Source organism: Solea solea, chromosome 12 (assembly GCF_958295425.1).
Source record: "Solea solea chromosome 12, fSolSol10.1, whole genome shotgun sequence".
Taxonomy (NCBI): Eukaryota; Metazoa; Chordata; class Actinopteri; order Pleuronectiformes; family Soleidae; genus Solea; species Solea solea.
In genome coordinates, this window is record NC_081145.1 from 3,868,372 (window position 1) to 3,893,615 (window position 25,244).

General features: G+C 41.2%; 2 protein-coding genes across 18 annotated transcripts in view; both read left to right on the plus strand.

The window, feature by feature from the left end:
• The window catches only part of b4galnt3b (beta-1,4-N-acetyl-galactosaminyl transferase 3b), a 33,877-nt gene extending 21,646 nt beyond the window's left edge, over positions 1 to 12,231 (plus strand). The window contains exons 13-20 of the mRNA XM_058645048.1: positions 1,686 to 1,747; positions 1,855 to 3,001; positions 5,479 to 5,741; positions 8,105 to 8,258; positions 8,358 to 8,430; positions 8,616 to 8,769; positions 9,888 to 10,014; positions 11,075 to 12,231. Of these exons, the coding sequence (XP_058501031.1) occupies positions 1,686 to 1,747; positions 1,855 to 3,001; positions 5,479 to 5,741; positions 8,105 to 8,258; positions 8,358 to 8,430; positions 8,616 to 8,769; positions 9,888 to 10,014; positions 11,075 to 11,192 (2,098 nt within the window). The 3' untranslated portion in view covers positions 11,193 to 12,231. The remainder of the gene's footprint in view (positions 1 to 1,685; positions 1,748 to 1,854; positions 3,002 to 5,478; positions 5,742 to 8,104; positions 8,259 to 8,357; positions 8,431 to 8,615; positions 8,770 to 9,887; positions 10,015 to 11,074) is intronic.
• A 4,260-nt stretch (positions 12,232 to 16,491) lies between these two features.
• The window catches only part of c2cd5 (C2 calcium dependent domain containing 5), a 36,277-nt gene continuing 27,524 nt past the window's right edge, over positions 16,492 to 25,244 (plus strand). For 9 of the 17 annotated variants that reach the window (XM_058644657.1, XM_058644659.1, XM_058644662.1 and 6 more), the window contains exons 1-8: positions 16,493 to 16,810; positions 18,336 to 18,444; positions 19,029 to 19,115; positions 19,222 to 19,393; positions 19,490 to 19,585; positions 20,230 to 20,385; positions 20,501 to 20,738; positions 24,240 to 24,400. In XM_058644657.1, coding sequence (XP_058500640.1) covers positions 18,355 to 18,444; positions 19,029 to 19,115; positions 19,222 to 19,393; positions 19,490 to 19,585; positions 20,230 to 20,385; positions 20,501 to 20,738; positions 24,240 to 24,400 — 1,000 coding nt within the window. In that variant the 5' untranslated portion in view covers positions 16,493 to 16,810; positions 18,336 to 18,354. Of the gene's footprint in view, positions 16,811 to 18,335; positions 18,445 to 19,028; positions 19,116 to 19,221; positions 19,394 to 19,489; positions 19,586 to 20,229; positions 20,386 to 20,500; positions 20,739 to 23,430; positions 23,547 to 24,239; positions 24,401 to 25,244 lie in introns of all 17 variants that reach the window. The other 8 variants (XM_058644656.1, XM_058644658.1, XM_058644669.1 and 5 more) reach the window with 4 other exon arrangements.

Below are 25,244 nucleotides of genomic sequence, written 5' to 3' on the forward strand. Positions count from 1 at the left end.
TCAATAATATGGCGATAGAAACCAAATCAATATTTCTGTAAGGCTGCGCAATATGGCTTATAAATAACGTCTGGATATTTTTTGGCTATATGGAGATATATGGGATATAAAGCTGCGCACAGGTTGTGTCTCTGGACTCGTGAAAAGACGCATATTGTGATGTGCACTCTAAAATAAAATATCCACTGTTGATGATCTGTATTACATGATCTTAAAATGCACTTGAATTATATTTACGTGTTAAAAACGATTAAAATTGACTTAAATTCTGCTAGAACACAAATAAATAGGCTTAAAATGAAAGAAGTGTGATTATAATATAATATTTTTACCAAAACTTTGTCGATTGCATGTATGTGTTAACCCCTATATAGTATCTCATGTCACAATACAGATATCATATGGTTGTGTTGCCCAGCCCTAGGTTTCTTGTCAGTGATCTCCTGTGTGATGACAGGTGTTACATGATCGTGCTCTTCCTCAGGGCTAACTATGCCATGTTTGAGAATTGTAACCTACTTTTTTTTTACCGTGCTGTAGGCAGTTTGGTGATCAGTTCACTCAAGCCGGAGTCTGATTCCAGTCTCATGTTCACGTCTGAGTCACAAAACAAGCGTCTGAATCAAAGTTGTAGAATTCATGTACACAAAGCATGACTTTCGGTCTCTTCACACTGTGAGCTGTGAACGTGTTTGTTGTCTTACATGCTCACGAGAAAGTGATGGCGTTCATGTAGCAGGCAGTATTTCCTGAGATTGAGTCCAATTAACATATGACAAGAAAGTCTGAATGAAGTAATGTCTCAAGACAGGATTCATCTAGAAATACAGAAATATCCTTATTTATAAACCATGCCAGTTTGCCTTTATAAATCTATTATATATAAACATAATCTATAGCTGTATTTCCATTGAGTGGAACATTTCAGTTAGGGTGCAAATTTGTTTGTGCTTTCAGTCGAAATAGTCCCAAATGTACCCACCCCTACCATTCCATTCTTTGACACCCTTCCCTTGAGGTACCAGAGTAAAATGGTACGGTACAGTCAGGGTGGAGCTTCATGCAAAAACGTCCTATATAATAGTAATCATTATTGTTCAGTACATTTCAGGGAGTCTCAGTCAAGCAAGGTTTCATGTGTCTGTTCAATCATGCTCATCTTGTTGTCAGCAGAAATGATTGGATTTATTTTCCTGAGTGAAGGCATGATGACACTTTTTTGTGTCCAATACCACAAACTTTGACTGATACTGTTACAGTCATTGTGGACCTTGAGCTATTAACAACACATTTTAAGCTATTTCAAAGACATAGTCCTTAAACTGTGTCACAAATATTCTTCTCCTATTAAAGAATTTCATGGATTTTACATTTTTATCCGTCCAATATCTGATCCGGTGATTTTGACCAGTATTGGACCGATGCTGATACTGATTATCGTATCAGTTCATTTCTATTATTAATCCCAAACTCTGCGTAGAAAGTGACGTATTCTTATTTTATGTGAGGTAGCGTATAACTGCACAAAGAAAGCGCTGACCTGTAGTTTCTTTGTCACACAAAACAGATCTACCACACAAGGAAATGACTCATCTCGTCCTTGTCCTACCAACAGAATGAGCTGTAGCCTCTATTATTTCAGCTGAAACACGATGTAGACTAACTCTTTGTCCCTTTAATTCCAGGTATGGTTTCTCTGAATACATGAGACTTGATCATCCTGATATGAATGGAAACGGAATCTCTGGTAGAGTTGGGGTTTTTTCCCCACTTTTTCTTAAGAAAAAGTTCTTTGTATTCATTTTTGTGAGCCTGTTTCACCCTTATTTCTTTGTGTTTCCTGGTGAATGTTAGATTTTGACTTCCAGCAGAAGTTAGTCATGCATGAAGACGATGATTTTGATGACAACAATGAGAGGGAAAGGGAATCCAGGCGTGACCAGAACAACAATGCACTTTTTCCTGACTACGGAGATGATTTTGACGACTACAGTCAGAAACGCACACGTAAACTCTTCTCTGTACCCGTGCAGGAAGTTAACAACATGCCAAACTCCTCTAACACAAGACTGCACATGGGTAAAGTGAAGATGAGACAAAAGAAATATAATGTGCCACAGGCTCAGACTGAGAAACCAGAGACACCTCTGCCAACACAAGCCTCGAAACATCACCTGGAACAAAAGAAGGGCCTGGGTAAAAAAGTTCAACAGGTGAAACCTGAGGGAAAGCGACTGCCTGAGAGACAAAAGAGAAAATCAGCAGCAAAAAAAAGGCAGCGTAGGAAAAGTGATCTAATACAGCTTAAAGCACAGGAGCGACCTGTCGTTCCAACAGAGCAGCTCATCACTAAAAAACATCCCATTCAGAGGTCTCGTTCACTGAATCAAACCAGAATCCAGAGACGCAAAGCCTCAAAGAAACCCACTGTGACCAAGCAGCAGAGGATTGTAACTGCACAAGTGGAACATCACCCAGACACGAGGAAGCATGTTACCGCTCCTAAAAGAGACATCATCCCACCTTTAGTGCGGTTAGATCAGAGAGACCCCTTTATCAGAAAACACCTCAGGGAAAAGGAGATGAAGATGATGGTGAAGCCTCAGGATGTAGATAATGACATCGACGGGCCTCAAATGGTCACCACAAAGACTGACGGTGATTGGTCAGATACGAGGGGACAGGAGGACATGCTGATGAACGAGGACAGAGGAGATGACCTGGCCGGGAAGCAGATGTACAACAGAGACTCAGACTCTCTGTGGCAACCACAAGAGGACTCTGAAGGCACCGACAATGAGGATTTTACTCCTGCACCAGTGTTTGATGCCGAGGTGAAGTGGAGCCAAACCTTCCAGTTCAATCACCTGGACATTCAGGCTCAGCGCTCGGACCGGATAGACCTGCACTGCAACATCTCCGGCAACCTGCTGCTCCACTCCAGTGATACCCTGCCGGTGGTCGAGGCCTTCATGGAGCAACTCAACAAAAAGCATAATGGGTAAGTGTGTTTAAAACTAACCAAAGTCTTAAAACCAAAACAGGATGAAGTGGAACGGTTCAGTTCAGTACGGTACGTAGTTTTCTTGCTTGGTTTCTATCAGGAATAGTACGCCCTCAACCTTTCCATTTTTCCGTAGCCCTGTCTTGTTGTAAATGGAACAGTACGGTATGGGTGGAGCTAGACCCACGACTGTCAGCTGACTGGGCGATAGAAAAGCGTCACTCCCTTGCTGCCGGTGATTCTTTAATGCCTGCAGTCTCTTCTCATACAAAGATTGACGTGTTGTTGCGACAAACAGACACTAAATGAGCAGAAAACTAACGAGCTACTGGATGTCCTCCATTGTTGTCTGTTGTGTCGCGTTTGATGTTGTTGTTTGTTATAGCCACGCAGCCACAATGTCATACTGTTGTCATACTACTACTAATGTTAAATTTCCCTGTAAACATAAACGATCACAAATCAACATCAAATTAAGTGCAATTAGGCTCCAGCTAAAAGAAAAGCAGTTAACCTTACAATAAATGAGTGAAAGGAGACGATACGATGTGAAACTAAAGCTTATAAATGTATGTAACATAAAAAGTATACTGTTTACAGTACACTATATAATCATCTGTGCAGGATATGATGTGCAGGACACATGTTTATGATGAGAGCCGGTGCATTTACAGTATATCAATGTCCAAGAGTGGGATCAAAGTCAGTGTGTGTGTGTGTGTGTGTGTAATCTTACTGATAAGACTCACAGCAGAGGGGAAGAACATGTGCTTGTGGGGTGAAGTTTGGTCTGGATGGACCACAACCTTCTGTCAGATGATGCTTCAAACTGTGCGTGCCTGGGGTGGGAGGAGTCAGCACTGGGTGGCATCAATAGTAATAGCAGAGAGTCTCCCAGATGGATATAAACAATTTACTGCACCAGGAAACCTAAAAATATAAATACTGTACAGGGATGACACGATACCACGGGTCCGATATCACAGACTTCAGTATCTGTTGATACCGATATCAGTCTAACACAGTCATTTTAGACCTTTTAAATTGTTAAGCTGTAAACAACACTTGTGACATTTCAAGCTATTTTGCAAACATAGTCCAACTGTGCATCAAATATTCTTCTCCCATAAAGAAGAACGCTGCTAAAATGCTTTGGCTGATTTCTGTTTACGCTCTGTGCAAGCAAGCAATACAGAGGATTTTACATTTCTATCTGTCCGTTATCCGATCATGTGATTTTGACCAGTAATGTATTGGCTCATCCCTATTTAACATATAAGTCAACAAAGCCATAGATAATGTCAAAATGTGAAATGTAAAGAGATCTCCCACAGTCTCTAAGACTGAGTGGAAAATACTGAAATTGAAGTTAATAAAATTGAAAATGAATATACTACCCATTAGTATGTTTGTGAAAATGTATAACCTCTTTTTAAGTAATGGAATAAGCCTTTGACAGTGTGTGCCTGGCTTTAAGGACAGCAGCCACAACGGGCTAAACCAGAATTTGCATTTCACGTTTTGAAGCAGGAAACTTACAACGCAAATGATAATTATGACGCATAAATCAATCCAGAGGGAGGAGACAAAGTGAGAGGGGTTCCTTCCTGGAATGTAAAGTTGCCTGACGTGGTTGACAAAGTGATTACACTCTGTGCTCTTAGCATTAAATGACACCAACGCTTACACACTAGACCTTTAATATACAAGGGTGGGCTGAAAGGTGTTCTCTGAAGACACACTGTTACCTGTGAATCAGGGGTGCTCTGAAAACACCCCCCATTAGCACTTGGTACATTCCTCCAGATGAAATCAAATTAACCACAGACTGTATGAAATTAACACGGCAAAAAGGCGACCAATCAGAATTTGAGTCGAGCCAGAACGTATGGACTCATAAATCGACCAGTCGACTGGGACTTTACAGCCCTATCAGTTACTCCGTTTGTGTGTTTGTGTCACATATGAAACAATGTCATGACAGTTTTGTCATGACGACCCCGCCCACACTGAGGAGGAACTATGAAGTCATGGAAAACAACGTGCCTCATACCAAACTGAGTAGTGTTAGTTCGATTAGAGACGAGTAGTGCTAGAACTGTAAAAGTGCCACACACAGAAGTAATGGCAGGGCAAAGATACTTGGCATGCATTAAATTCAATCTTTCCTGATACTAACTGCATTGTTTCCTTCCAACTAAAACCCACATTTGACAGCTAATGGCGGACTTAGCAAACATGGCAAAATTTGGCACCTGCTCTTGTCTCTGAAGAGGCAAAAGTGTGCAAGAAACCATATTTTGTAATTCTATACTGTGCATAAAATAAGTACACATCACAATGTGCTCTCTACAAAAATTTTAATTACCCTAGTTAGTTCAAAATCAAAATCAATTTAAGAATATTTGGGCTGTTTTTGCAGTGTAATCATGTGCATGTGCCGTCATAATTGTGACTCTGTGTGTCACCTGCAGGCGCTTCGCCTTGGAGCGTGTGGTCAACGTGGTGAAACGTGTGGATAAAGTGCTGGGAAATCGTTACCTTCTGGAGCTGCTTCTGAGAGACGGGGTGAGCGGCCAGCTGCTGCGTCTGTCCAAGTACGTCTACGTTCTGATCCGCCTGAGAGGGCCACGCCACTGGGACCGTGGTTTCCAAAACCAGCAGTCTGACACTGTGCTGAGTAACCCGGTGGGCTTCCGCTGGAACCCCGATGCCACTGTCCACTTCATAATACCAGGTACTGTACATCCTTATCGGAACATGTGCAAGTGCACTGAACGTTGTGTTAACAATAAACCATAAACACAATAAACAGAAGCAGAAACAGCAGATGATATTGATATATCTGTAGTGAGAGTAGGGCACAGGTGGAAGGTCTGCACTGGAGAGAAGAGGAATGAAGGTTAGCAGGAGCAAGACAGAATACCTGTGTGTATGAATGAAGGTGGTACGGTGAAGATGTGAGGAGTAGAACATGGCGTCACATGTATGTCAAAAGTCGTGAGAGCGGTAAAACATGTTCACTACCAAATAATATGAGTGCACGCTTGCAGATATTATCGTACGTCCATGCTATATAGGTCTTTGCACCCGAGCAGTTCAGACAGCTGCGAGTGAGAAAACTCAGCTGTGTCACTCAAGTCGACCAGACATCAAATATATGCTTCAACATGAGTTCTCGTCTGTGCAATTGTTTATATGGTGTTTATTTTTTGAACATTACAAACTCTTTGCTTCAGGCTCAGACAGGGTAATACATCCAAATACATCTCAAAAAAAACAGGCAAATACATTTTAAAGAGGAGAAAACATGGGTAAAAGTCATTTGTTACACTTATCTTTGTTTTTTTGTTATGTTGTGTTCTTGTCTAGTTAGTACATTGAGTTGTATATGCACTATATTAATTAAAACTGTTACTTTAACTCACAAATCTTCTTACAAGTCTTTTGGAAGACTCATAGAATTATAGCATCATTGCAAGCACTATGTAACTGTCTTCATTGTTTATTGACCTGGAGATAATTCAATAAAAAAGAGAAGAAGAAGAAAAAATGGGTAAACAAAACTTCCACACAATAAAACAATAAAAAAAAAACACAACTTAAATTGTGTCAAAGGCCAATGTAAAGAGATGAGTTTCAAGAAGAGATTTAAAAGCAGACAGGGAAAAGGCAGAGGTTTGGTTTTTGGCTGATGATTGAGCAGGTGGGTGTGTTAGGGTGTAGCAGTTTAGCAGAGGTGGGGCAATGCATATAATCTGCTCTTTAATTTCTAATCCCTTAATAACCTTATTAAAGGATTAGAAATTAAAGAGCAGATTATATGCATCGCAATTTCAGTACCACAGCACTTCACACACCCTCTCAATGAACATCTAGCACTACTGCCCTCAGGCTGTTACAGGGCTATAAAGGTGCATTTGAGTGGCAGGTCTGATTCCCTCAGTCTGATTCCCTCAGCCCGATTCCTTCAGTCTGATTCCCTGTTTGATTCCCTCAGTCTGATTCCCTGTTTGATTCCCTCAGTCTGATTCCCTGTTTGATTCCCTCAGTCTGATTCCCTCAGCCCGATTCCTTCAGTCTGATTCCCTCAGTCTGATTCCCTCAGCCCGATTCCTTCAGTCTGATTCCCTGTTTGATTCCCTCAGTCTGATTCCCTCAGCCCGATTCCTTCAGTCTGATTCCCTCAGTCTGATTCCCTGTCTGATTCACATAGTCTGATTCCCTCAGTCTGATTGCCTCATTCTGATGCCCCGTCTGATTCCCTGTCTGATTCCCTCAGTCTGATTGCCTCATTCTGATTCCCTGTCTGATTCACTCAGTCTGATTCCCTCAGTCTGATTCCCTCAGTCTGATTGCCTCATTCTGATTCCCTGTCTGATTCCCTCACTCTGATTCCCTCACTCTGATTCCCTGTCTGATTCCCTCACTCTGATTCCCTCAGTCTGATTCCCTCAGTCTGATTCCCTCAGTCTGATTGCCTCATTCTGATTCCCTGTCTGATTCACTCAGTCTGATTCCCTCAGTCTGATTCCCTCAGTCTGATTCACTCAGTCTGATTCCCTCACTCTGATTCCCTCAGTCTGATTGCCTCATTCTGATTCCCTGTCTGATTCCCTGTCTGATTCCCTCAGTCTGATTCACTCAGTCTGATTCACTCACTCTGATTCCCTCAGTCTGATTCCCTCAGTTTGATTCTGATTCACTCAGTCTGTGTAAGAGTGGATTCATGGTAGTAAAGTATGTTAAGTTTGTATTGTGGAGTATTGTGTTGTTGTGTTGTTGTGTCTGTTAAACAAGTGCAGTGCTGTGAAGAGAGGAAAGAAGTCCGAGTGAAAAACCAGTGAAAGATATTCTCCAGGCTTTCTTCATTCCTTCAGTCCCTGTCGTTGTATACATTGTGATGTGAAAGCTTTATTTTCAAACAAAAAGTTTGTTCACAGCTCATTATGCCATATGCGCATGCTCGCAGTCTTCTTCTCCAGTTGTGGTGTAGCGGTGCTACAGCGCCACGCACAGGCCTCGCGCGTGTACTACAGTGTTTAAAAAAACAATGCCATGTTTGCAGATAACTTTATCTTTGTGTCCTGTGTGTCTCAGTGAAAAACCAGGGTCGATGGGTCAGGACGCTGATCGATTACATGGAGAAACTGTTCAGAGAAACTGGGGACACCAACTTCAACCTCATCATCACGGACTACGACAGCACTGACATGGACGTGAGGAAGGCTCTGCAGAAATCTTCACTCCCCAGGTTTCCGTATTTCTGTGCTTGCATTTCCTTTCACGCAGCTCATAAATGAATATTTATAGAGTGTTAATGTGCTTTAACAATCCCTGTTCAATGTTTCAGGTATCAGTATGTGAGGCTGACTGGAGATTTTGAACGCTCTGCTGGTCTGCAAGCAGGAGTCGACCTTATAAATGTAAGTAGAAACATGAGTTGAAAACATCCTATAATGATATACCTTTTCATATCATTCACTATCAATTATATTGATATATCAAAATAAGACGATATCCAAAATCTAAGCATATGTTGTCTCATGCTGCGATTACAGATAAAATATTGATATATTTCCCCGCCTTAATGGATGATTATCTTCCTCAGGACGACCACAGCATTGTGTTTCTGTGTGACCTCCACATCAACTTCCCTTCCTCGATCATTGACACCATCAGGAAACACTGTGTGGAGGGATACATGGCCTTCGCTCCCATAATAATGAGACTGGACTGTGGGGCGACACCACTGGATCCCAGAGGTACACACACACAAACATCTGCAGTTTTACTGCCATGCGATCGCAGCTGCTTGAAAACGGAATTTCAATTTGTTAGAAATAGCGACATCTAACGATGACACTGCAGTGAGCAACTCTGCATTCCAAGAAATGGATGTCGTTCTTTGCCTGTTTGCACTTCAAAATAGTGAAATGCACACTTTCTCTGTCTGTTTAGGCTGCTGTAGAACGATGGTGGCGGTTCTGAGTAGGGATGTATATCGTTAGGATTTTATCGATACCGATACTCCTTATCGGTACCGATACTTATCGATCAATTATGTCATTTTTTGTTACAAGGTGTTAAAAGATTCAACCTTTTTTTTTATTACCACATGTTATATTAAAGCTTCAACAGAACATAAGCTATGCAATTACAAATGCTTCTCAGAAGAACATGAAAACAGACAGAGCCGTACGTCAAACTTCTCCTGCCACATTTGGCCCTTTTTGTTAAAGAAAAGCAACACGGAAAAGTGCTTTTACCCATTTTTTCCAGAATAACTTTTAATATCTGCCAGTTATGTTAAAATAGTATATTAACAATTTGAAATGAAGAAAGACTAAACGTTTTATTGAGGAAAACACTGTAGTTGAACAGTACAAAACATATTTAAAATAACAAAAATGGAAACTCTCCTCTCTGGTGACAAAGACGCTGATTCTCCGGCTTCTTCTTTTTGCTTAATGCTGGACAGTAATTTGACCCTTCTGAAAGAGAGGCACATCTCTAATGATGTCTTCCAACATGGGCTACACAGTAAGGTAGTGGTTAGTATTGTTGCCTCACAACAAAAAGGTCACCGGTTTAAATCCTGGTTTTCGACCGATAGCCTCTCTGTGTGGAGTTTGCGTGTCCTCCCCATGTGTGCGTTGGTTTTCTCAGGGTTCTCCGGTTTCCTCCGACAGTCCAAACACATGCAGAGGTTAATGTGACACTCTGAAGCGGCTGTAGGTGTGAATGTGAGGATGAAGAGTTGCTTGCCTCTGTGTGTCGTCTGGTACCTGTCCATGTCGCCCTGTGTCAGCTGGGATTGGCTCCAGCAGCAACACACACAAGTTTGTGTGTGGCTCCATAATGTGATGTGTGTGGTTTGCAGGTTACTGGGAGGTGAACGGCTTTGGCCTTCTTGGAATTTATAAGTCGGATCTGAATGCAGTGGGAGGAATGAACACCAAAGAATTCAAAAAGCAGTGGGGAGGAGAAGACTGGGAGCTCCTGGACAGGTGTGGTCCTTACTGAAAAGTGTCATTACATTGTTTTTCCACTGTTCATCTTTTATTTCTGAGTACATATTTTTAAAGACACCACCGTAAACATCCATCCATGTTCTCCCGCTTTATCCTCAATTTATTGTAAAAACTCACAGCTGACTGTGACTGACTATGTATCTCACGAGTTACGTATGTCGTTCCCACGGGTCAGTATCGCGCGGCCATGGGTTACACATCTCAGGCCATGAGTAACGTGTCTTGTTCCCACACGTTACTGCGTGGCCATGGGTGTACGTATGTTGTTGCCACAGGTCATGAGCACACAGCCACAAGTTACGTGTCCTGTTCCCAAGCATGTGTGGCCACGAGGTACACGTACATACTGTATCTCATGAGTTACATCTCGTTCCCCCAGGTCAGTATCGCGTGGCCATGGTTTACGCATCTCAGGCCACAAGTTACATATGTCTTTTGCATGTTATTAATTAGTTATTAATGCGTGTGGCCGCGAGTTACGTGTCTCAAGAGTAATCGTATTTCACGAGTTGCATATTTCAAGAGTTACGTACCTCGTTCCCACACATTATTAATGCTTAGCCACAAGTTACATATAGCGTTACCACAGGTCATTAATGCACAAGTTACGTATCTCGTTCCCACAGGTCAGTATCACGTGGCCATGGGTTACGCATCTCAGGCCAGAAGTTACATATGTCTTTCACATGTTATTAATTAGTTATTAATGCGTGTGGCCGCGAGTTACGTGTCTCAAGAGTTATCGTATTTCACGAGTTGCATATTTCAAGAGTTACGTACCTCGTTCCCACACATTATTAATGCTTAGCCACAAGTTACATATAGCGTTACCACAGGTCATTAATGCACGAGTTACGTATCTCGTTCCCACAGGTTATTAACTCGTGGCCATGAGTTTAAGTATTTTGTTCTCAAGCGTGATTAATGCGTTGCCACGAGTTAACATATCTCACGAGTTACACATCTCATTCCCAAGGGTCATTAAAGTAACGTGGCCAAATGTGATGAACCAAACCCTCTTTGTTTTCTGCTCCAGGATCCTTCAGGCAGGACTGGAGGTGGAGAGGATCTACTTGAGAAACTTCTTCCATCACTTTCACTCCCGCCGTGGCATGTGGAACCGGCGTATCCCGCCTTCGCCCAGCCACAGGTGACCTCACAAAAATGACATCACTACAGTTACAACCAGAGCACTTTACAGCTGAATCATGGAAACTGCTGTTACACCTGCTGACTGACAGGAAGTGACATACCAGAGGTGCAGATACCGCGCGAGTTCACGCAAACGTCGCAGAGCAGCGACACCTCAAGGAGCCGCAGTGAAATACAGCAATATGGAGATTCTACTGATTCTACACTCCTGAGTTTGTTTCGCTGGATGTTCTATTGACTACTGAGACGGTACTGGCTGGTGCCACTGACTGTGTGATATTTATATGAAGGTACTGCTGTGCACCGTGTTACTGACTGCAATGATGATGATGATCTGCACTACTGCCCGACCGACCACAGACGCGACACAAATGAAACGGCAGCGCTCGCATAAACCCAAGTGTCTTACATCACAACTGTCTCAAGTTTTGCACATTTCGGATTGTTCTTAACTGGACGGAGAGAAAATAGTTTTATTTGTGACAAAAAGGAAATGTCCTGTTTGTATTTGACTGGAGGGCCTGTAGAGAGTAAACGCAGCTTCACTTTGACGTGATTTAAATGAGAGGAAATATGGAATATTTATTGCATCAATGTCTGTGGGATTTTCTTCATGGATGTTTGTTCTTGTTATTACTCAAAAACGAGCCCCGACTATTCTGAATCATGTACCTCAAGTTGCCTGTTGATTGTTGTCGCCCGTGTTTAACGTGCCTTCTGCTGTTGTTGTTGTTGTTGTATTTGTATTTATTCAGGTACCGAATTCAGGAAAAAAAGCTTTAAAGTGGTGAAAATATTTTGGCAAGAAAAGGGAATCATAGTCAAATGTTGTGTTTCACAATGCATCACAGACAGTGATATAGACTGTATTTAATAGAAAGCTGATTGTTGCCTGTTCTCTGTGCATCACCACTTACCGAAGACAATAGGTTTATGTTTAACATGCAGCTTATTAAATATGTAAATATGGCATTAGTCCAGGCGTAGTTTTACTGTCATTGATCTGCTGGCTCCATTGAATTGTTGTGGATCATAAAAATAATATTTCACAATAATGAAACTTTTTATACAGTAAGTTATAGGTAGGAAATGTAGCTAAGGAAAATAATCATGTTGGTTCATGTTTGCTTTGTAAATGAAGACAAAACTAACGTTTTTCCGATTTTCCACATTCCGGTTGAACAGAGTTGAAGAAATGACACTTTTTTATTGTGGGCAGAGTTTTGTAGTTTGGTTTCTGGTTTGAGCAGGGGACGTTTTGATACTTTCCATTTTTCTACCAAAAACCGTTTCTCCTTAAACTCTTCTCCTTTGTTGTGTTTAGATATACCTCATCCCTCCCTCGCTCTCTCAGTGGTAGGAGTTCACCTCTGCCGTGTTGTACGGTTCAGTCGTCTCTTCTCTCAGGGACATTTCTGTTTCACTGTGCCTTTAAATTCTGAGGAATAAATTTCTCTAAAAATGTATATGTTGCCTTTATTTTCATTACAATCTGTGTTAATACTTTTATTTTGCGTTTATTTTCCATATGGAATTTACACATCTGAGTTATTCTTGCTTCTCATTTTACATTAAAAGATATACAGGATATGCCGTATATCTATGTGTGTGTTGGGTTATTACTGTCTATAACGGATATTTGTTTTGGGTCCATAAAGTAGTATACAGATTTTTTCAAACTTTTTGTTAAGATTTACAGCACGTGTTTATGTTTTAACCCTTAGAACACAGAGCATTTTGGCTGCTTTTTTCCATTACTATGTTAAAACATGGCCACACAGTTGGTGTAGTGGTTACCGTTCTTGCCTTTGCAGCAAGAAGAGCCAGGTTCGAGCTCTGTTTGGAACAAGGGTCTTTCTGCATGGAGAAACACACAGAGAGAGTTGTGTGTAGCTGACAACGGGTTGAACGTTGACATTTATTTGGATTTAAATATTATGCACTGCACTTTTAAGCAGGTGTATATTTTATAAGATGACCCTTCTGTAAAGAGGCTAAAGGTCATGATCCCTGTTTCTTTACCTTGGATTTTTGTTCTATTTGTCTGCTATTCTGTTCCTTGTTTCCTGTTTTATTTTGTAGTTTTTCCCTGTCAAGTTTTACTTCCTGTACTGCCTTCCGTTTTGATCGTCTGTTCCCCTCTGTTGAGTTTCACCGTCTGTGCTCCCCAGTGTCTGTCAGTTCATTTAGTTCAGTTTCTTTAGTTAATTCTTGTATCTGTGTTTTTCGTTTGCCAGTCTTTCCTGCATTGGTTTCTTTTTTGCTTTTTTTTTATCGTTAAAGACTTGGTTCATTCTTGAAACTGCATTTGGGTCCTCAATTTTAACATAGTGACATTAAAATGTGTTTTCCCTTCATGGAAAGGAAGTAGAAGAGGTTCGACTAGCACACTGCAAAAAGTGCAAAGTATCCCTTTAAACGGTTGGTATATTGCATGATTTCACTTCACTTTCACAGCTGCATATTAAATGTGTTGTAAGTTTCATAGTAACGTGTGTCATCTGAGAGCAGTGTTATGCAGTAATGAACTGCATGAGTTATTATTGCAGCCAGAGACAGCGCAGAGAACACTTGTGTTTATTAACCACTGAGATTAACGGGGTCTTCACTGATGCTGTCACTATGCCGATGAGGCATAGTCTGAAATGTCCTCTCCTGACCAGGGTATTAGCTGAAGGTCACAGCATCTGTTGTTGATGTGACTGTGCCTCGGAACAGCTTCAGCAGATGTGCTTCAGGTTTACCCAAACTTTCTACACAGGAAGCTTCTTTTTAAAGTTGACAAACTTGTTTGGGGACCCCAAAAAAAGTCTCCTGTGACCCATCTGTGGGTCCCGACCCGCTGTTCTCAATAAAACTCAATAAAAAGAAGAACAATATGATGAATAGGGAATTGTGCATATAAAGGATGTGTCTCATGCTTTTTATTTCACAGGTTAAGTTTGGAAACGCAACATTTAAAACAGATGTATGTCCCAAATCCCTCAATCCACCATGGAACTCTAAGTGGTTCAAATTTGAGGTAAGAATCCCAGTGAGCATCTCTTTAAACAAGGGCTGATAAGTATACTAAATATAGCATTGTAAAAATAACATGTATCAAAATATTTTATATTAAATGCTTAAATATCACAGTTAACACAACAGTTCTTCTTTCTTAGAAGCTGTCGCAGCTGTCGCTGTCCCATCATGCCTTTGGCTGTTGGACGTGCCGAGCAAGTAGAGCACGGGGACGGCTTGTTCATATAGCCGAGAGGTATTATGGGATATAAGTAGGTAGGTAGATGGATAGATAGATAGATAGATAGATAGATAGATAGATAGATAGATAGATAATAAGCTAACTAGCATAGATAAATAATTCGCTAAATAGCTTAGATAGATAGATAATAAGCTAACTAGCATAAATAAATAATTAGATAGATAGATAATAAACTAGCATAGATAGATATTTCACTAAATAGCTTAGATTGATAGATAGATAGTATAGATGCTATAGATAGCTAGATAGATAGATAGATAGATTGAAGTTGTTGTTTTTGCACACCTCCCTCCTCTCTCTCTTGTGGTTGAATTCAAATGACCCATGGGTCATTTAGTGTGTCTCTGTGTGCTTTGCAATATAATTACAATTTGAGTAGTATAACAATAATAAAAATAAATACATATATTGTTTGATGTGTATTTCATCCTTATCGTATTGCATGTATATAAGAGCTGCACATTATATTAATGACCTTATTATAATTATTGTCACATACAGATTTTTATTTTCCAGTAGGGTTCAGTATACATACAAAAGCCTTTTGTTCAAATTTAGTTTGAATTCTTTCAGGGAGAAAAAACATGTTTTTTGTGAATAACTTTTTCTATTATTGTATTATTATTTTCTATATTAATTTCTAATATTTAGCAAGTTCTTGCACTCATATAAAGTCTATAAATATATAGTATATAAATAGTATTCTTGTCCACTAATTACTTAATAATGTTGCTGTTTAATAGAATTTCACATATTTATATAGTTAGTTAACTATGTACTTAATCTTGATTGATGGCTCTTTCCTCAAGAGTTCCAGGGATGGCACAGTTGTTTCTCTTTGTAGATACATGCTGACGAAAAATATCAGTCTGTGTGGTGTAAAAAGATGCAAACCCTAAGCTCTAACTGACATTTCCTGAAAATGGAAATGTTAACCTTCATATAGTGTCATTTTGGTTTCGTGGTGCATACATACAGTACAACTCTAAATTTTAAGATGATTTTCAGCCATACATGCAGTATACTTGTGAGCATGATCGGTAATGTGAGAACAAATGAAGGAAAGTGCTAGTCAGTGTAATGACGTAGTTCCCTGATGTAATTTCCTTAGCTACAGGGAACCTTATATGTTAAGTTCAAGTTATTCTTGTGTTTTTATGGGCCTTGACAGGAGAAAGAATAGAAACTCCCCACACCCGCCCTGAGTGTGGGGAGTTGCCTAGGCATTGGTGGCTGCCTAGGGAAACACATAAGGGTGGGCTGGATGCCCACAAAGAAAACTCCCAAACTTTCTATATGGGGACACACTTTTTAAAGACGGCAAACCAACGCAACATAGCAACATAAATCATGACAACAGCAAATTTATGCACATATCTTTGATTTGGTAAACAAATTGTTTCCCAAAAATGTTAACACATAATTTTCAACTAAAAGGTTGAGAATATTCTGCAAATGTGTTTGTGGACCCAAAAAACATCTCCCATGATCCGCACTGATATACATGTAGGCTATGAATTTCCCCAATTGATGCTACTTTTCAGTTTTTGTACAAGACAAAAATGGACAGGAAAAAATGTTTTTTGCACCTTGATCATAACAATGCCGTAACGATCTCTTTGTACAAGGAGAAGGGAAGAGGAGGAAAAATATAGAGGTATGTCAACTGGTAGTTGCTTTATAGCATTTTATTATATTAAAATAAATGATAAAATACCAGATAGGACTCAAAGCTGTGTCCACAACCTTGAAGATGAAACAGGTAGTAAATGTTTCCCATGTCCATTACGAAGTATGACGCTGCCTTTACGTGCTGTCGGAAAACAGGGCTTTATTACGTAGCTACCACAAAGACCGTAAACTAGATTCAAAACCTGCTTTTAGTGTTTGGTATGCATGTGTGTATACTGATTAATATTTAAAATGAGGATCTTTCTAAACAATGTTCACATCACTTATCATTGTCTAACTGGAAACTAGTAGTGTGACGTTTTAAGTGTACGCTACGAGTTTACGAGGTGTCCTGAAAGCAGCACACACCAAACCCTGCAAATTCATTCAACACGGGTTGTATCTTCAAGCTAGCTGCAGGCTCACACGCTAGCCAGCAGCATGTGTAACGAATTAAAACGTCGGTCTTTAACTTAAGTTCCACAGCAGTAACAATATACGTCAGTAGCAGCATCACTTAGTGAATATAAGTGAGCGAAAGGACACTTTTTAGGCGGGTGCGTTGGTAACGAACGTGTCGTGTTATGGGAGAGAAACGGAGGTCAGATGAGCGGTGGGCAGAGAGTGACGAGCCTGCTGCTGCTGCTGCTGCTGTTTTGACAGCTCTCCTGTGATACTGTAGTACTGGTAAGGACGACTGAATGTGACGAGCAGCACCATGTTATTGCTGTACAGTATGATGAGGGTTTATAAACATGGCCGAACAGGTAGAGCTAAAGAGATTGTGGCTGTCTGAGTGGCTTTACCTGCTAGCCCCGCTTTGCTAACATAATCTTGGCTAAAAGTGACGGTTGCGTCTGTGCTAATAAACGCCACTGAGAGTTCAACACATCAGTTCAAACACAGCTGCTAAGATATTTATGGATACATTTCAAGCGTTAAATACTCACATTAGAGCAGGAGATAGCAAACATCCACCAAGGCCGCTCGGTTTCACACAGTCACCACAGTTCTCCCACACAAATGTAATCATTTGTTTCTTAGGCCATGCCACTGGCAGAGGTCCGTTTCATTAGCATTGCATAAATAATATTACTGGTTGACAACTTAATAATGTTGTACAATACTTTGTGGGGATTGCATAATGACATATTTATTCATATAATTCACAATCAACACTGGAATGTTTTGGAATGAAATGCACAAGTTCCCTGTGGTGTGTGAAAACTATTTCAAGCTCAACCTTCGATTAAAGACTTTACAATATTCTCCACAATTTTGTCAGCTTTACTGAAAGCAACAGTGGTTGTTGACTGATGAAGGAATTTTTACAATAATTATATTTAGACTGATGACTACCATACAGGGCCACACGGTGGTGTAGTGGTTAGCACTCTCGCCTTGCAGCGAGAAGACCCGGGTTCGAGCCCCCGGTTGGAATAAGGGCCTTTCTGCATGGAGTTTGCATGTTCTCCCCGTGTGTGCGTGGGTTCTCTCCGGGTACTCCGGATTCCTCCCACAGTCCAAAAACATGCAATGTGGGGATAGGTAAATTGGACACTCCAAATTGACCATAGGAGTGAGTGTGAGAGTGAATGGTTGTTTGTCTCTATCTATGTGTGGCCCTGCGATGGACTGGCGAACTGTCCAGGGTGTACCCCGCCTATCGCCCGATGTAGCTGAGATTGGCACAGCACCCCCCGCGACCCTCTGGTTGAGGATAAAGCGGTAGATGATGACTGACTGACTGACTACCATACACTGTTATTAATGTGTTTGTTTCATATTTAACTCTAATGTATTACTCTCTTCAGTTGACTGTGTATTTAAAATGAATCTAAATGATTTAGTAGAGAAAGCACTTAGAGAGCACAAACCTCTGATAATGTTGCTCAGTTTCCCACAATGTCCGTAAACTCCCCTGACAATCCCTGACCTGTGTCGCCATCATTACCAAAGTCAGTTAATTTTTTCCTTGGGCCATAACTCACATCTCCAGAAGATTTCATTAAAATCTGGCCTTTATTTTTTGAGTTCTTCTGCTCCAAATCAGACAAACCTTTCTTTGTAAAGGTGATGCGTTAAGCTGCGTGAAGCTAACATATGAGCCAGGGTGGCGGGGGCACTCTCCATACTGTCAACAACATATGTCCTTGTTATGCTGAGTCCCTCTCACTGATGTTTGTGACTGTAGGTTACTCTTTGTTTACAGATCGACTTACATTACAGTCATGCCTGGGAAACTAAAGGCAAAGATTGTGGCGGGGCGTCACTTACCTGTCATGGACCGAGCCAGTGACCTCACTGATGCTTTTGTGGAGGTGAGTGAATGTGCTAAAAAAAAAACCAACAGGCTTGGTTTATTATATGGACGTTTGTGTATCTGTGTCTGACATTACACTGTAAGTGTAAATATGAAATGATTGATGGCTGAGTTCCATTAACTTACCTCAACTTCCCTCCTGGGTGCGTTGGGCTTTTTTTAGGAAGGAAAGCACACATGTGACTGACATAATGATGATGATGTTAAGTTCAAGTAGTTATGACTGTGTGGCAGTGAATCCACATGCACCATGAAACTGAGAAAGCTGAATGGAACTCCGCCATCATTCATATGATTATTTACACCTGTGCATGCATTTCCATCAGTGACGTAGAAAACAAGGCCTATTGTGTTAGAATAAATATTAAGTTGTATTGTGTTACTATATAAGCATGGTGTGCATCTGTGTTTTGTTTTTGTTTGTCTCGCCTGTTTTAATCTGTGTTGTGGTTGAATAGTGTGAATCCTGCTGTTTAAAACTGACATTAGCGCTTCTGTGCACATTTGGTGCAATGTGCATTTGCTGTTGAAAACAGCAATAAAAAGAAGAAAAGTATGATTAATATGCTTTTTATTTCACAGGTTAAGTTTGGAAACACAACATTTAAAACAGATGTATTTCCCAAGTCCCTCAATCCACAGTGGAACTCTGAGTGGTTCAAATTTGAGGTAAGAATCCCAGTGAGCATCTCTTTAAACAAGCGCTGATAATGTTTTAAATGCATCACAAACAGACAATTTATCATCTGTCCTTTTTCCTCCTAATGCTGTTTAGGTTGATGATGAGGACTTGCAGGATGAACCATTGCAGATCACTGTTTTGGACCACGACACCTATAGTGCCAATGATGCCATAGGGAAAGTTTACATTGACATTGACCCACTACTGTGCACTGAGGCTGCTTCTGTCATCTCTGGCTGGTTTCCCATCTATGATACCATCCATGGTATGATAAGAACTAATAAGACTATAGAATAGCATCACACTGTACTGTATGTGTTATTCCTATTCTAATGTTTTTCTCTTTATTATTTGCCATTAGGTATTCGAGGGGAAATCAATGTCCTCGTCAAAGTGGAGCTCTTCAATGATTTGAACCGCTTCAGACAATCCTCCTGTGGTGTTAAGTTCTTCTGCAGTAAGTCTGACTTGACTTGTTTTGTTTGTTGTTGTGTGTTTACAGCTTTAAAATGCATCATGAAACACAATTTGTACACTTGAACCAACAACACATTAAACCACAGGAGTTTGTCTGCGTTAGAACGGCACTTTATTCACAGCACTACAGGGTGATACACAGCTTCTCTTATTATTGTACAACTCTCACAATAAGAGGAATAACAAAAAATATACAGGGTGATATTCACCTGCTGCTCGCTAATGTAAACGCATGGCACACATTACTTCGTGCTTACATACACACAAGTCACACACACCAGGCTTAGCCTGTAACTTAGAAGAGACTAGATTAGTTTGTGTCTGACAGGGTGGGGGTGTGGCATCACGCTGGAGAGTCACCATCGTGATGCCACACCCCCACCCTGTCAGACACAAACTAATCTAGTCTCTTCTTAATTACAGGCTAAGCCTGGTCGGTCAGCCAATCACGATGCCAGTCACGATGGCACAGCCCTTGCGACTTATACATTCAGAAAAAAAATTTGACTTGTGTTTAAGACTTGCAGTTAAAGGTGTACCAATAGGAAATGGGTAGCTCAAATTAAATGTTATGGTTTGAGATCCTTTGATTCTGCCTGATGCTTATCCACTTGTGTATAATAGCCACATCTATTCCACGCTGCTACCGTGTTGCGATGGTGCATGGGTTTGTGGAGGAACTCGTGGTGAATGAAGATCCGGAATACCAGTGGATCGACCGTATCAGAACTCCCCGGGCCTCCAACGAGGCTCGTCAGAGGCTCATCTCCCTTATGTCTGGTAAGAGCTTTCACCATGATCCTCTTTTCATGTGGATGAAGAGGAAGAAAAATGAATCGCCTGCTTTACACCATCTCATTGCTGGTCCAATGCTCTTTGCGCTGTCTGTGTTTAGGAGAACTGCAAAGGAAAATCGGGCTTAAGGTACTGGAGATGGGCGGGAATGCAGTGGTGGGCTACTTGCAGTGTTTTGATCTGGAAGGAGAGTCTGGCCTGGTGGTCCGGGCCATAGGTACTGCCTGTACACTGGATAAAATCAGCTCTGGAAGTGCCCCCAGCACCGCCACACATGTGCATCCTAACACAGCCCCTGCTTCTAATGCCTGCAATTCCCCCTCGAAGGATGGAAAGGAGTGAGTATGGACCAGTAACACATGCATGGATCCTACATTTGTTTATATATATTACTGGGGATTTAGTTTGTGAGAATGAGGAAAGATGAATGCATGAGAATGAGAGTGTGTGGATGAAATGAATTGTATGCCAGCGTATGTGTGTGTGTTAAGATACAATTACTCTTGTGTGTGTCTCAGTATCTTTGATTGTCTCACATACAGTTTGTGTGTCTCTGGTGTCACATGTGTATTTCTCCACGAAACTAACTGCACAGGACGTAACCTGAGACACACACATGTACAGTACACACACCCATCTCCCCTATTTGCTCTTTTAGGCCACTCTTGCATGGCTTTCTGCTCTGCCTCTGCATGTTCTAGTGCTTTTAGTGAGTATCTAGCAGACATATAGTTACATTACTTTGTCCTGCTGTCCTAACCCTGGCTACTGAGTGGTTAGTTTGTGACTTCACCCAGTTACTCTAACTACACCTGAGTGCATGTGTGCCTCTTTCCTGTATATCTTTGTGTCATTGTTTTGGAGATGGAGTTTGGAGGTATATTCTGAATATATATATATATATATATATATATATATATATTCATATTTGGGGATTAAACTCCTCTTTGACTCTACTTCTGTATGGCACCATTGGGCACCTTTCTGAAAATGTGTGAAAAAATGCATTAGAAGAGGTTAGCGGTGTGGAGTTTCACTTGTGTCCATCGTTACTAAGCAATCAAAACCTGAGGGCTGCTGAGATGACTGGAGGTCCTGCAGCCTCAATGAATTAATAAACAGATTCATTCAAGAAAGAAATTAAGACGGAAATAATGAATTATCATTACCACATTTCCCTCATAGCAGCTTTGCTGCTTGATGGGTGTGCACTGCAGGTAAATCCCCCCAAAACAAAACTAATCTTGTCTGTGTGCACCCTTTCCTTTTAAATAATTCAGGAGCTTCATTTGGATGATGGCGATTCAAAACTTATTTCGGAGGGGACAAAGGGGACAGAGTTTTTAGGGATGCACGATATTGGGCTTTTTGCAGATATCTGATATGCCGATATATTGGGGTTGCTTTGGCTGATAATGGAAACCGATATGTATACATTTGTCCCAGCAGAGCCCTGAAAAGTTAAAAGTGCAGGATTTCTCTATTTATTCACAACATGGAGAACGAAGTGCATAAAGTCTATGTATGGAATGTGGATGGGACATCTCCTAACGTCACTTTTTGTGCCATTATCCCACTGTAAATTCCTTCTCCTTTGGCCAGGTAACTTCCAAAATTCAAGTTTCCCTCATTCATTTGAGCAGACATCATTTTCACCATTATTGCACGAGGATGGGCTATGATATGTATCGGCAAAAATCGATATTTTGACCCACCCCTAAATAACAATATTGTGCATCCCTACCTTTTTTTTATCTCCTTTGACCCAAATAATAAAATAGGTGTTCAGTGCTTATTGCAGTAGGAAATGTTGAGATTATTTCATCTTTGTGCAACACTGAACTTTGCTTCATAGCCACTGTATGCCACAACCAATGCATACGTGAACCCCCACGCGTAACCTCCCAATAGTAATATTTTGGGAGCTGATATAATCAGTTGTTGGTCATTTTTGCTTGTTTTTTCAATCTGTCATGAATATTGTTGCTCTTGTAGTTGTATGTTGATGTACATGAATGTGCCTCTTTGGGCCTCTTTCTGCTGTGTTTTCTTCCCTGCTGTGTACATTTGTTAGAGGCTACATCCACATTACTCTGTTTTCATTTAAAAACACACACACTCTGCTCTTGGTACGCCTGTTGTCCACATAACCTCGGAGAAACAATGAAAATACTGTTGGTTCTGTTTTAGTTTTGAAAATTGTCCAGCTGCATTTTATTCTGGATGGACAGAAAGCTAGACCTTTGGAAGCAATGTTACAGTTACCAATAATTACTTCCTATCAGCCACAACTGGATTATTAGCTGTGAATTGAAAAGTTTTTCAAAACACTTACTTTCATTTTCACCCCGTCAATGGGTCCTCATAACAGAAGTTGTTCTTACTTTTCACCATTATTGTTTCTTGTTTATAGTAACAGGATAAGAAGACGGTGAGAATGCACATACAGCATGTGTGCTGTGTACAAAACTTTCTTTAAGTAACCATTACAATACAAACAATCACAGAAACAGAGTCAGAATGAAGAAAGGCAGGATGACTAAGGAAAGAAAATAAAAGTTATCACAAAGCAAATAGACCAAACTATCTCCAAACACAAGAAGAGGAGGACGACAATGACAAAGAACAGCAAAATCATGACTCCGTGTTAGTTGTCTACATGAAAACACAAGGGTGGTGTTTGTATGCATAGTTTATTTGAATATGCTGCATCAAAATGAAAATATAGTGTGGATGTAGCCTGAGACTAAGATGTGTAAGCTGAGAGCTATGCATGATTTTTCCTTCTCCTTTCACACGGCTTTGAGTGGAGTAACAAAGGCGACGCAGACAAATCCTCTTTTCTGTTCTTTTTTCCTTTTGTCTCCTTTTGTAAGTTGTTGCAATGTTGTGGTGTTGGTTGTTGTATGCATCTCTCTCTTTCTCTCTTGCTTTTCTCTTGCCTACATTTGGATCGGGACGTTTCTCACTGCCCGTGTTCAAAACCTGCCCTCCATCTTCCTCTCTTTTTCTGCGTGCTGATTGGCCCAGGTCTCCCCTTGCCCATGGATGTCGCTCCACCCACAACAGCCCAGTGCATTCGGCCTGCAGCTCCCAGAGACTGTCCCAGAACTTCTCTGTCTCTGTTCCCACACTCATCTTTACTGGTACGCAGGGTCAGGGAAGGTAATACGTATGGAAGACAGACGGAACATAGATGATGTTTAACAGCAAATATAAGCCACATATGCCGGGTAGAGTGACCACCTTCTCGTAACAATAGAGAACTTGTATAGACAGAGGTATAAAAGAAGACACACCCTTTTACGAGAAAGAGACGGAACAATAATCCTAGCCTCAACTAGCTCCTCCTATCTTTTTCCAAGGGTAGAAAGGAGGTTTCACATTTCCACCTGCATTGGTCTGCATTGAATGGCTTATTGCAGGAAGGTGATAGGTGGTGTGGCTGTAGCCCTGAGGAAGGGCCTGCCATCGCTTCAGTCACCTGACCTTTGCCTCATCCTATGGGGACACATGCTTCAGCTCATCATCCTCTGTTCGATCGAAACCTTTTGTTTGCCATGTTGCTTTTGTTGTAGCTTATTGTGTGTGTGTTTCTTTGTGTTAATGTGTATATATTTTTTGCCCTCCCCCCTCCCCATGCTTGCTTTGTTTGGTTCTCCAGCCACCTGTAGCACCTCACACTCACCTCACCCAGGAGACTTGCAGATTAAAAAGTCAACACTGACTCCACACCCTTAAGTACATCCACACAAATGCCCACAGGCTGAGGTGGCGACTGATGTATGTATGTGTGTGTGTGTGTGTGTGTGTGTGTGTGTGTCATGTTCTCCTGGCAGGCCGGTTTTTGGTGAGGATGTACTCTCGTTCTCTGGCCCGCCCACCCCTTTCAGAGCCCTCCCCACCTCCTCCTCCTCTCCTCCCCCCTTCTCTCCCTCCAAGCCATGCAGCCGCCAGTCCTCATCATCAGACACAGACCTCAGTTTGACGCCCAAGACGGGTAAGAACACTGTCCCCCATCCCCACTTTCCCTGTTGTCACCCCCTTCTTCCCCTACAACTCTTCCGTACAACTCATTTTGGTGCTACTCTGGTGGTCGGTTTTAAATTTTTGTTGTTTTTTTTTCTTTTACTTTTACGTTTCATGATTATGAATCCTTCCCTCGTGTCCTCAGCAGACTGGTGTGTCTTCTTGCTCCACTGTATTTAACAAAAGGTTTTCTTGAACATGTATGATTACATGAAGTCACACCAGATCTGTGTATGTGTGCTGTTCCCCTTTTGTTGTGGGTTTTACATGAAGCACTGTGTCTCACAAGAGGATGATGTTGATCTGAGGTCGCCGCTTCATTGACAGCTGTTGCAGTTAATCACTGAGGACAGGGCTTGCGTGATCAAACTCAATGCCAAGGCACCTGAGCACATTTTAACACAGTTAAGCATAAATGCTGAAAGGCCTGAAGAACCATCTTATCAGAGCCAGCTCTTGACCTTTCAGGGAGAGACCAGCAGTCTACCTTCCTCCTTATTTCCTTGTTTCTTCCAATCCTTTCTCCTCTTCTTTGTCATTTTCTTCTCTTTGTTCAGCCTCCATTCTTTTGTCCTTCTCTTTAACAATATATTGATAATGAGTTTTTTGAAACCTAAATTTAAAATAAAATGAGCGTGCCGCTATTGGGATCCTCCTAAGTGTGGATTTGTCGTCTGGATGATGTCAAAATGCGTCAAAGCGATGTGAACTGTCCCAATTGACACTCAAATTGCTGGCTCCTTCTCATGCGGCAGACAATTGCTTGTTTTTGAAGGATACATTAATGTATCCTTCGCAAGTGAGGCTGTCCTAGA